At 43.8% G+C, this 13,307-nt stretch overlaps 1 protein-coding gene across 1 annotated transcript in view; it reads left to right on the top strand.

Annotated features, from left to right (window-relative positions):
- Positions 1 to 6,453, top strand: part of LOC121328980 (neural cell adhesion molecule L1-like) — a 72,911-nt gene extending 66,458 nt beyond the window's left edge. Inside the window, exons 27-29 of the mRNA XM_041274139.1 lie at positions 2,583 to 2,655; positions 3,698 to 3,709; positions 6,168 to 6,453. Coding sequence (XP_041130073.1) covers positions 2,583 to 2,655; positions 3,698 to 3,709; positions 6,168 to 6,453 — 371 coding nt within the window. The remainder of the gene's footprint in view (positions 1 to 2,582; positions 2,656 to 3,697; positions 3,710 to 6,167) is intronic.
- The last annotated feature ends 6,854 nt before the right edge of the window (positions 6,454 to 13,307 follow it).

The raw sequence follows: 13,307 nt of genomic DNA, 5'->3' as shown, positions 1-13,307 counted from the left end.
CAAAATAAAAGGTTTAAACAAACACGAAAACACAGGACACGGCACTCTACGCCAAAATAAATAGACAAACAAAAACAGACTAAACTTAACAAAACGGTGCACGGACAGACACTGACAAACACGGTGAGCGGATACTTTCTCCTCTTATTATTATTATTACTATTACTACTAATTTCCTCCGTCTCCAATCCCGTTCTCCACTCTCACCGAACACCCAACCCCCAGTATGTGACAACGTGCATCTATATATACTATTGTGCTGGGATTCAATTACCAATTAATTATTCACTTGAATCCCAGCACGTGAATTAATAAAGTGCAATTCCCCGTGCTCACATATTACTACATTTTACTTGCACGTGAAGTGCTGTGCAATCCTCGTGCCTAAATACACATATACATTTTAAACACTCGTGTTACACAGACCCGTTTATATCCCGTGTACCAATGTCTATACACCAACATTTAAACACACCACACGCAACACATAACAGATAATATACACAGGGGCGGGCACTTTGTTACAGTGAGATACACAGAGCGAGAGAGAGATACACTGAAAGAGACACAGAGAGAGCGAGATACACTGAGAGAGAGTGAGATACACTGAGAGAGAGACACAGAGAGAGCAAGATACGCTGAGAGAGAGCGAGATACACTGAGAGACAGCAAGATACACTGCGAGATAGGCCAAGATTGTTCACTACATGAGATATAGACACAGAAGAGCGAGAGAGACTACCAGCTCTAGAGACAGAGAGAGTCTGAGATACACTGAGACGATCAGAGAGCAGAGATACAACTGATAGACGAGATACACTGAGATACACACAGAGGAGCGAGAGAGACAGACAGAGAGAGAGATACACTGAGAGAGAGAGATACACTGAGAGAGCGAGAGATACACAGAGAGAGCGAGATACAGAGCGAGAGAGCGAGATACACTGAGAGCGTGATACACTGACAGAGAGCGAGATACAGAGAGAGATACACAGAGAGAGAGAGATACACTGAGAAGAGATACACTGAGAGAGAGCGAGATACACTGAGAGAGAGATACACTGAGAGAGATACACAGAGAGAGCGAGATACACAGAGAGAGAGATACACAGAGAGAGACACAGAGAGAGAGACACACAGAGAGAGAGAGACACAGAGAGAGCGAGATACACAGAGAGAGAGAGACAGAGAGAGAGAGAGAGAGAGAGAGATACAGCTCTATACATGTCTTCGCTCTACTCGAGAGCTCTCTATTCTCCACTCTAGAGAGAGCTGCTCTCGCTCTATGTGAGATACTCACTAGATGTGACTCTACACTGTGCTACTCTCGAGATTGTCTCCGATCTCACGTGAGACTCTCGCTCTCTGATGTGCTCCTCTCTCTCGTGTGACTCTCGCTCTATGAGAGCTCTCTCTCTGAGTCTCTCCTCGAGATAGAGATACGCAACAGAGCGAGATACAAGAGCGAGAGAGTTCAGATCGGCAGAGCGTATAGACGCACGATACACTGAAGCTCATGAAGACTCTCTCACTAGGAGACTCTAAAACTCAGCGAGAGATGTGATCTCGCTGAGAGAGAGTGAGAGATACACAGAGAGAGACAGAGATACACTGAGAGAGATACACAGAGAGAGCGAGATACACTGAGAGAGAGACAGAGAGAGAGATACACTGAGAGAGAGCGAGATACACTGAGAGAGAGAGAGAGAGAGAGAGAGAGAGAGATACACTGAGAGAGAGCGAGATACAGAGAGAGAGCGAGATACACAGAGAGCGAGATACACAGAGAGAGCGAGATACACAGAGAGAGAGAGATACACTGAGAGAGAGCGAGATACACTGAGAGAGAGAGCGAGAGAGCGAGATACACTGAGAGAGAGAGAGATACACTGAGAGAGAGCGAGATACACAGAGAGAGAGAGAGCGGTACACAGAGAGAGATACACAGAGAGAGCGAGATACAGAGAGAGTAACTCAGGACGAGATGCAGACTTCGAGCGAGATCACAGAGAGAAGAGTTTCACTGAGTCGGATGTGTGCTCTCCCTAATGCGTCGAGATGAGTGCCGATACATGACTCTATTTTATGCGGAGATGTGTTACTCTAATTTGATCTCTGTGTGTGACTCTAGCGTGGAGCTGTAGTTTGAGTGGAACTCTATTTGTTACTCTAGAGAGAGGCACGAGACGAACGGAGCTAGACAGAAGAGTGAGATTACCTTTCCTAGAGAGACCTCAGCGAGATCCGGTTACTTCCGCTGTGAAACTCGTCACTGAGAGAGAGCGAGATAAACAGAGCGAGAGAGCGAGATACACAGAGAGAGAGAGCGAGATACACTGAGAGAGGGTGAGATACAGAGCGAGAGAGATACACTGAAAGAGACACAGAGTACACAGAGACATAGAGAGATACAAACTGAGATAAACTGAGACACCCACTGAGATACAAATACACACCGAGATACACAATGAGATAAACTGAGACACACACTGAGATACACTGAGACACACTCACACGCTGAGACAACACACACACATACACCGAGTCACTAACGCGCTGCTTGCCTGTCTGTCTGTCCACAGTGAAGGACAAGGAGGAAGGACAGGTGGATTCAGAAGCCCGGCCAATGAAGGACGAGACGTTTGGAGAATACAGGTGCTTCAATAAACTGTGACTGTGTTACACCCTGCTGCTGAATCACACCCCCTCTTTATAGAATCTCACTCAGTTAACATATTGAATGTTCCCTTGTTACCATATTGAATTACACCCCCTCCATATAGAATGAACTCACTCAGCTTCATAGAGTCCAGTGAAAGCTGCTGAATAATGGGTATGTTGTACTTGACGTTTTGAGAATACAGTGGTGTCTTCAATAAACTGTGGGTGTGTTACAAACCCTGCTAATTTCCCTTGTTAACATATTGAATCACACACCCTCTATATAGAATGAACTCACTCAGCTTCATAGAGTCCAATGAAAGCTGCTGAATAATGTTCCCTTGTTAACATATTGAATTACACCCCCTCTATATAGAATGAACTCACTCATCTTCATAGAGTCCAGTGAAAGCTGCTGAATAATGTTCCCTTGTTAACATATTGAATCACACCCCCTCTATATAGAATGAACTCACTCAGCTTCATAGAGTCCAGTGAAAGCTGCTGAATAATGTTCCCTTGTTAACATATTGAATCACACACCCTCTATATAGAATGAACTCACTCAGCTTCATAGAGTCCAATGAAAGCAGCTGAATAATGTTCCCTTGTTAACATATTGAATCACACACCCTCTATATAGAATGAACTCACTCAGCTTCATAGAATCCAGTGAAAGCTGCTGAATAATGTTCCCTTGTTAACATATTGAATTGCACCCCCTCTATATAGAATGAACTCACTCAGCTTCATAGAGTCCAATGAAAGCAGCTGAATAATGTTCCCTTGTTAACATACTGAATTACACCACTGCTTTGTGGTTTTCCAGATGCTTCACGAAAAACTGACTAAAATTGAAACATGTGACATTTCAGGGAGGGGGAGGCAGGTTTAGCCCCCGCTGCCCCCCCAGCTCTGCGGAGGCTCTGTCTGACTGCCCCGCTCGGCTGTTTCTCTGTGCTGAAGGTACTGCTCTGTCAATAACACTAACCTGTGCGTTTCACTCTCATTCACAATGCTGTCCACTGGAGCACAGATCTCTGGAAAGGTGAGAGCATGTGTGTGTGTGTGTGTGTGTGTGTGTGTGTCTGTGTGTGTGTGTATATATATATATATATATATATATATATATATATATATATATATATATATATATATATATATATATATACATATAGATCAATATATTAACATATATATACAGTATCTATATATCTATAATACATATATATATATAGATTACAGTACTATATATATATATATTATATATATATACAATATATACAGTGCTGTGCAAAAAAAAAAACGTTTTAGGCAGTTGTGAAAAAATGCTGTAAAGTAAGAATGCTTTCAAAAATAGACATGTTAATAGTTTATATTTATCAATTAACTAAATGCAAAGTGAGTGAACAGAAGAAAAATCTACATCAAATCCATATTTGGTGTGACCACCCTTTGCCTTCAAAACAGCATCAATTCTTCTAGGTACACTTGCACACAGTCAGGGATTTTGTAGGCATATAGTCAGGTGTATGATTAAACAATTATACCAAACAGGTGCTAATGATCGTCAATTCAATATGTAGGTTGAAACACAGTCATTAACTGAAACAGAAACAGCTGTGTATGAGGAATAAAACTGGGTGAGGAACAGCCAAACTCAGCTAACAAGGTGAGGTTGCTGAAGACAGTTTACTGTCAAAAGTCATACACCATGGCAAGACTGAGCACAGCAACAAGACAGAAGGTAGTTATATTGCATCAGCAAGGTCTCTCCCAGGCAGAAATTTCAAGGCAGACAGGGGTTTCCAGATGTGCTGTCCAAGCTCTTTTGAAGAAGCACAAAGAAACTGGCAACGCTGAGGACCGTAGACGCAGTGGTCGGCCAAGGAAACTTACTGCAGCAGATGAAAGACTCATCATGCTTACTTCCCTTCGCAATCGGAAGATGTCCAGCAATGCCATCAGCTCAGAATTGGCAGAAAACATTGGGACCCATGGTACACCCATCTACTGTCCGGAGAAGTCTGGTCAGAAGTGGCCTTCATGGAAGACTTGCGGCCAAAAAGCCATACCTCCGACGTGGAAACAAGGCCAAGCGACTCAACTATGCACGAAAACACAGGAACTGGGGTGCAGAAAAATGGCAGCAGTGGCAGTGCTCTGGACTGATGAGTCAAAATTTGAAATATTTGGCTGTAGCAGAAGGCAGTTTGTTTGCTGAAGGGCTGGAGAGCAGTACATGAATGAGTGTCTCCAGGCAACAGTGAAGCATGATGGAGGTTCCTTGCAAGTTTGGGGCTGCATTTCTGCAAATGGAGTTGGGGATTTAGTCAGAATTAATGGTCTCCTCAATGCTGAGAAGTACAGGCAGATACTTATCCATCATGCAATACCATCAGGGAGGCATCTGATTGGCCCCAAATTTTATTCTGCAGCATGACAACGACCCCAAACATACAGCGAAAGTCATTAAGAACTATCTTCAGCGTAAAGAAGAAAAAGGAGTCCTGGAAGTGATGGTATGGCTCCCACAGAGCCCTGATCTCAACATCATCGAGTCTGTCTGGGATTACATGAAGAGAGAGAAGCAACTGAGGCTGCCTAAATCCACAGAAGAACTGTGGTTAGTTCTCCAAGATGTTTTGGGCCAACCTACCTGCCGAGTTCCTTCAAAAACTGTGTGCAAGTGTACCTAGAAGAACTGATGCTCTTTTGAAGGCAAAGGGTGGTCACACCAAATATTGATTTTATGTAGATTTTTCTTCTGTTCACTCGCTTTGCATTTTGTTAATTGATAAATATAAACTATTAACATGTCTATTTTTGAAAGCATTCTTACTTTACAGCATTTTCTCACACCTGCCTAAAACTTTTGCACAGTACTGTATATATATGTATATATATATATATAAAATATGAAGTTAGCAGCTAGCTTAGAGCGGACCAGATAGGCTAGTTAGGTAGATAGTCTTAAGATTTTGGACAGACACGAAGACTCTGTCTGGTTGTTACATCCCCTCTTCACCCTCTCTTCTCTCTCCTCTCTTTCCCTCTCTCCCTCTCTCTCTCCCCCCCCCTCTCTCTCTCCTCCCTCACCTCTCTCTCTCTGTGGGTCCTCTTTCTTCCACCTCTCCCCCCTCTCTCTTCTCCTCTCTCTCAACCTCTCTCCCCTCGCCCCTCGTCTCCTCCCACCTTCCCCCGGACCTCCCCTATCCTCGACCTCCCCCCTCTCCCCTCCTTCTCCTCCCCTCTCCCCTCCCTCCCTCTCGTCCTTTCTCTCCCTCCGCTCCCTCTCGCTCACCCCTCCTCTCTCCCCCCCTCCCATCTCTCTCCTCTCCTCTCTCCTCCCCCTCCTCCCCCTCCCTCTCCCCTCTCTCTCTCCTCCCCTCTCTCTCCCTCTCTCCTCTCTCCCTCCCTCTCCTCTCCCTCTCCTCTCTCTCTCTCTCTTTCTCTCTCTCTCTCTCTCTCTCTCTCTCTCTCTCTCTCTCTCTCTCTCTCCACAGTGAGAACGAGGAGAAGCCCGACTCCGGCAGCCAGACCTCGATCATCGCGGATCTGAAGCCCCTGGGCAGCGACGACAGCCTGGCTGGCTATGGGGGCAGCGTGGACGTGCAGTTCAACGAGGACGGCTCCTTCATCGGCCAGTACAGCGGGAAGAAAGAGCCCAGCACAGCTGCGGGCCAGGGGAGCTCGGGGCCCGCCTCCCCAGTGAACCCCCCGCCCACCGCAGGGCCCCTGGAGTTCCAACCCCTAGCGTCGGGGAGCAGGGGGGGGGGGCACAACTTCTGATAAAGGATACAAAAAGTTACCATGTTTATTATTTGTGCTGTTAGGAGTGAACGGACTGGAAAGCACAGCCAGGTTTGGTTGCACTGTGTTTATATGGCTGCTTTTCAGGTTTACGCATTCAGGGCGCCTCCTGTTGTCGTAATTACTGAATTACAGAAACCACAATCAAAACGACATGTTTCACGTGTTGAAAGTGTGTTTCATTCTCTCGTCTCTCTGTGTGACCGACCCTCCCTCTCCCCTCTCCCTGTGCCTCAGTTTTATATCAGCTAATCTGTGGTCTGTGTCTCTTATGTTTGTAAGAGTCTGATCGTGTTGAGAGTGTGTTTCATTCTCTCGTCTCTCTGTGTCACAGACACTCCCTCCTCCCTCTCCCCTCTCCCTGTGCCTCAGTTATGTTTGTAAGAGTCTGATCGTGTTGAGAGTGTGTTTCATTCTCTCGTCTCTCTGTGTCACAGACACTCCCTCCTCCCTCTCCCCTCTCCCTGTGCCTCAGTTATGTTTGTAAGAGTCTGATCGTGTTGAGAGTGTGTTTCATTCTCTCATCTCTCTGTGTCACAGACACTCCCTCCTCCATCTCCCCTCTCCCCTCTCCCTGTGCCTCAGTTATGTTTGTAAGAGTCTGATCGTGTTGAGAGTGTGTTTCATTCTCTCGTCTCTCTGTGTCACAGACACTCCCTCCTCCCTCTCCCCTCTCCCTGTGCCTCAGTTATGTTTGTAAGAGTCTGATCGTGTTGAGAGTGTGTTTCATTCTCTCGTCTCTCTGTGTCACAGACACTCCCTCCTCCCCTCTCCCCTCTCCCTGTGCCTCAGTTATGTTTGTAAGAGTCTGATCGTGTTGAGAGTGTGTTTCATTCTCTCGTCTCTCTGTGTCACAGACACTCCCTCCTCCCTCTCCCCTCTCCCCTCTCCCTGTGCCTCAGTTATGTTTGTAAGAGTCTGATCGTGTTGAGAGTGTGTTTCATTCTCTCGTCTCTCTGTGTGACAGACAGCCGCCAGAGCCTCAGAGTCACACATTATGTACAGCTGCCTCTACCTCTGTGTGTGTGAGACACGGTGTACTGAAATCTCTTTTAAGCACATTCTGATTGATTTGCACACGAGTTTGCTCATCAGTTAAAGTTGACGACAACGTCAGTTTGCATCTTGATCGGTTTGCTTGGACTTCTAGAGCCATGTAAACACATGCTGTATCCTTTAACAGAAGCGAGAGGAAGAAACAAAAAAAAACACAGCTGCATATTGCAAGATTGTGGCTAAACTCTCCTCTCCTTTAACACACGCTGCCTTGTAAACGCAGGAAGTCAGTTTAGCCTCGGGTAGACTATCCACAGCACCGAACACCCCCTGTTCAACCTTTGACCCCATTCCTCAAACCCTGCAGACCAATGGCGTTGCTTTGAAGGGAAATCAAAACTTAAGCCATGCCCTGCCGAACACCCTCTGTCCCCCTGTCCCTCTGTCTCTCTTTCTCTATCTCCGTCTTTTCTGTGTAGTTCTGTGTGCCGGCGTGGCGGTCCAATCGACACGTGCCAAATTCAGATAGTCCAAATCAAATTAGCGCCAATGTAAAGCCTGGAGAAAGTTTGCATCTTATTTAATTTTAAATATGGGAACAGATAAATAAATGAACAGCGTTGAATCCAGAGTCAATAAACAGACGGGCTGAGCGACTAGCGTGCGCTGAAGAAAGTGTCTTTCCTATTGGACAAGCCAAATAAGGACATATAGAGAGACAGAGAGTGCTCCATGTAGCTCTGTTATAGAAACAATTAAAATAATTCAATTATCGGTCATTAATGAGAAGTCGATTATAAATTGCCATGAAAGAACTGGAGAGAGATTGTTCTTTGGTGTTTTTTTTGTTTAATTTCATAATTTTTTGTATTGTGATTATTCTTGTTTTATAATAATTTTGTCCTGATTTCGAGTTTTTAGATATGTACATAGTAATATATATATCAGCTTTGACCATATATTTCAACAGCGAGGGAATCCTATTGAAAACGAAACTGAAAATCTAAAGAAACGTTATACGCCTGTCAATTAACACTGAGCCCAGAGAAAAACAATGCAAAAGATAAAATAGATTTACTAAAGCTCACTGAACGACAGAAAGAAAGAAAGAAAGAAAGAAAGCAGTTTTTTAAAATGATTTTCTGGGTCTGATTGCAAAGTGTGTGTTCTCAAAACGTCTGTCTTATCAATTGTAGGGTAGCAATCTAATTAAAACGATGATTTTTTTTTTATTATGCTGATAATACATTGCAGTAACAGTGTGTCTCTTTTTTTATTTTTCCGGTTGGTGTATTATTTATTTATTTATTTATCTATGCCAATACTGTTGCTCTTACATGTCTATAGATTTTTTTCCTATGACTGGTGCCGTGAACATTGCTGGTTAAAAGCGCCTGGATTTTAATCTGAAAAATAAATAAATAACTGATGTGAAACTGAGGCTCTAACCTAATCAGCAGTGGGCTGGGCTGTGCATCATCAATGAGAGCCTTTGTGACGTTTTGGTTATCCAGAGTGTCATGTAATGCAGAGACTCTACCTGTTAGATACGTATCTATTTGTCTGTCTGTCTGTCTATCTGTCTGCCTGTCTGTCTCTCTGTATTAATTACTCTCTCCTCATGAATTGCTTGCTCGCTATTTTTTCAACAATGCTGTCTCTGTGTGTCCTACGTGGAACATTAGAACCTTTTTTGGAGAATTTTTTTTTTTTTTTTTTTTATTTATTTTTTTTATATATATATAGAATCGGCCACGCGTGGGTGTGGATTCCTGAAACGTGTCCCGGTGACGACACCTCTTTGTGTCAGCACCGTGCCCAAGTGCGGCACTCAATGTATATATTCGTGCTGGGCTGTGTTCTCGTCAATTGTATTGGGCTGGTAGATTTTAGGCAAAATGTAAATCAAGCCCTCCCCTCCTTCCGTCTCCTCTTCCCTCCCTCCCTTTCCCTGTCCATAGTTAGACATCGTTAGGTGATCTTCAGTAGCGTGTTACCTTTTTGATTGAAAAAAAAACGAAACATTTATATATATAAGGGTGAAATTCTCTTTATTAGTTGATATATTAGATACTTTGTAGATAGCTTTGTATATATAGATAATTATTATATATAGATGCGTTTATGGTGCATCTTCGGTTTTATATATATATATAATATAATATATATATATATATATATATATTAATATCGTATATGTCATGCGTTTATATACCAGATATATATACGATCTTTATTGTGTTGGTTTGCTTCTGATTTGCCAGGTTACACCATTGTTGGACTGGCGTTCCTAAGTGTCAATCCGGTTTGACGGCTCTCAATTTCCTTCCGATGCTTGAACGTTGAGACCCGGTGACATTATGAAACAAGGAACTGACGGTTAACAGAATACTAACCAAATGTAGGCGCTCCACACGGCACGAACGACACAAACGGTTAAATTGACGCGGGCAAGGGTTACTAAACCCCAAAAAGGTGAAATAACCAATTTCTGTTATTTGTACGTTATTTTACAATACGGCGTCTTTCTTTGTATTGTCTTTGCTTGCTGATTTGCCAATGTTTACCCCAATGACTGCGTTCCTAAAGTCAAAGCCGAGAAGCAGCGGCTCTCAAAATCCTCCCTAAACCCAGCGTTGAGAGCCGGTGACGCGCAGCGCTGCCTCAAGCGACTCCCCGACTCTCAGAGAGATGAGAGGCACCCACAACCGCGACCAAGCTGCTGTGCAAAAACTATCAAATGGGGTTTAAATGTAGATACTGATACCGCAATCCGCCATCCAAACGGTAACACACTCACACACACAAACACACACGATAAATATCATTATTTATGTATTACTGTATAACAATAACTCAATAACATTGAAATGATTTAACGCGCCGCTCCTCTGCTTTTAAACACGGGGAATAATAATCCCTTGCTTGTGTGTGTTTCTGAGGTGATGGTGGATGAAATGGACCCGTGTGGAGTCGCTGTCCCTGCTGCACCTCACTGAGCTCGGCGCTCTGTTTGGACTGAACCTCGTACCTGGCTGTGCCTAATACCGACAATAACAATGAAAATTATGAATAATATTAATACTACAAACCTAATGATAATACAGTAATAACCGTAAAACAGCTCCACAATAAACAACATGAAATTAAATGATACAAATTCGAAAACAACCATCTTGTTCAGCTAACTAATACATAACTTCTAAAGTCGAAACCAGATCATCGTTCTTGACAAACGCATCTGACGCTCCTGCCAGTCACAGAATTCAGAAACAGCGCACGGCTAGCTGGCTCCCTTTCCCGGGAGAATCCCAATCCGACAGGCACTCATCAACCACTAGAATACACGCAGTGAGACACACTGTAATACACGCAGTGAGACACTGGAATACACGCAGTGAGATACACTGGAATACACGCAGTGACACACACTGTAATACACGCAGTGAGACACTGGAATACACGCAGTGAGATACACTGGAATACACACAGTGACACACACTGGAATACACGCAGTGAGACACACTGGAATACACGCAGTGACACACACTGTAATACACGCAGTGAGACACACTGGAATACACGCAGTGAGACGCACACTGGAATACACACAGTGGCACACACTGGAATACATGCAGCGAGATACACTGGAATACACGCAGTAACACACGCAGTGAGATACACTGGAATACATGCAGCGAGATACACTGGAAAACATGCAGTGACACACACTGGAATACACACAGTGACATACACTGGAATACACGCAGTGAGATACACTGGAATACATGCAGCGAGACGCACACTGGAAAACACGCAGTGACACACTGGAATACACGCAGTGACACACACTGGAATACACGCAGTGACATACACTGGAATACACGCAGTGACACACACTGGAATACACACAGTGACACACACTGGAATACACGCAGTGACATACACTGGAATACACACAGTGAGATACACTGGAATACACGCAAGCGAGATACACTGGAAAACATGCAGTGACACACACTGGAATACACACAGCAAGATACACTGGAAAACATGCAGTGACACACATTGGAATACACACAGTGACACACACTGGAATACACACAGTGACACACACTGGCACACACGCCTTTTACACTGACACACACTCACAGACCCACTATCACACTTGCAGTGGATGTGTATTCTCTCTCTCTCTCTCTCTCTCTCTCTCTCTCTCTCTCTCTCTCTCTCTCTCTCTCTCTCTCTCTCTCTCTCTCTGTACTCACGCTCCAGCCCCAGCTCATCACTCCAAACTGCTGGTCGAGCCGCAGCACGAAGACCACGAGAAACACCGCGGCAAAGACCAGCTCGCACACCGCCACCGTCCAGTAGCCCCCGTTGCGAGAGGCAGCGTAGCAGATCAGGATCACGATGCACAGGAGCTGGGAGAGAGGGGGAGACCGTCAATACACTGGGGCGCAGCACATTCTCTCATCCGCCCCATGCAACCAAGCACAAAGCACAACCGAGGACCCCCTTCACAAATGTCCATATTTGCTCTCCCTTTAGTCAATCTACAATTTATCTCTCCATGCTGAGCTGTTTTACGGTTATTAATGTATTATCATTAGGCTTGTAGTACAAACATTATTCATAATTTTCATAACTAGTGTATGACATCATTATATACATTCATGCAGCACGCTGTAGATTCATTAGACAGTGGGCACGTCGAGTCAGTGCGCGGCTCAGAAAGCACGGATTGAAATGATTTAAGAACATAAGAACATAAGAACATAAGAAAGTTTACAAACGAGAGGAGGCCATTCGGCCCATCTTGCTCGTTTGGTTGTTAGTAGCTTATTGATCCTTTTAAGCCCGGAATAATTCTGGTCGCTCTTCTTTGCACTCTTTCTAGAGCAGCAATATCTTTTTTATAGCGAGGTGACCAGAACTGAACACAATATTCAAGATGAGGTCTTACTAGTGCATTGTACAGTTTTAACATTACTTCCCTTGATTTAAATTCAACACTTTTCACAATGTATCCGAGCATCTTGTTAGCCTTTTTTATAGCTTCCCCACATTGTGTAGATGAAGACAATTCTGAGTCAACAAAAACTCCTAGGTCTTTCTCATAGATTCCTTCTCCAATTTCAATATCTCCCATATGATATTTATAATGTACATTTTTATTTCCTGCGTGCAGTACCTTACACTTTTCTCTATTAAATGTCATTTGCCATGTGTCTGCCCAGTTCTGAATCTTGTCTAGATCATTTTGAATGACCTTTGCTGCTGCAACAGTGTTTGCCACTACTCCTACTTTTGTGTCGTCTACAAATTTAACAAGTTTGCTTACTATACCAGAATATAAATCATTAATGTAGATTAGGAATAGCAGAGGACCTAATACTGATCCCTGTGGTACACCGCTGGTTACCACACTCCATTCTGAGGTTTTTCCTCTAATCAGTACTTTCTGTTTTCTACATGTTAACCACTCCCTAATCCATGTACACGTGTTTCCTTGAATCCCAACTGCGTTCAGTTTGAGAATTAATCTTTTGTGCGGGACTTTGTCAAAAGCTTTCTGGAAATCTAAATAAACCATGTCATATGCTTTGCAATTATCCATTATGGATGTTGCATCCTCAAAAAAATCAAGCAAGTTAGTTAGGCACGATCTCCCTTTCCTAAAACCATGCTGACTGTCTCCCAGTACCCTGTTACCATATAGGTAATTTTCCATTTTGGATCTTATTATAGTTTCCATAAGTTTGCATATAATAGAAGTCAGGCTTACTGGTCTGTAGTTACCTGGTTCAGTTTTGTTTCCCTTTTTGTGGATCGGT

Source organism: Polyodon spathula, chromosome 16 (genome assembly GCF_017654505.1).
Source record: "Polyodon spathula isolate WHYD16114869_AA chromosome 16, ASM1765450v1, whole genome shotgun sequence".
Classification (NCBI taxonomy): domain Eukaryota; kingdom Metazoa; phylum Chordata; class Actinopteri; order Acipenseriformes; family Polyodontidae; genus Polyodon; species Polyodon spathula.
This window is presented reverse-complemented; position numbering and strand designations above follow the sequence as displayed.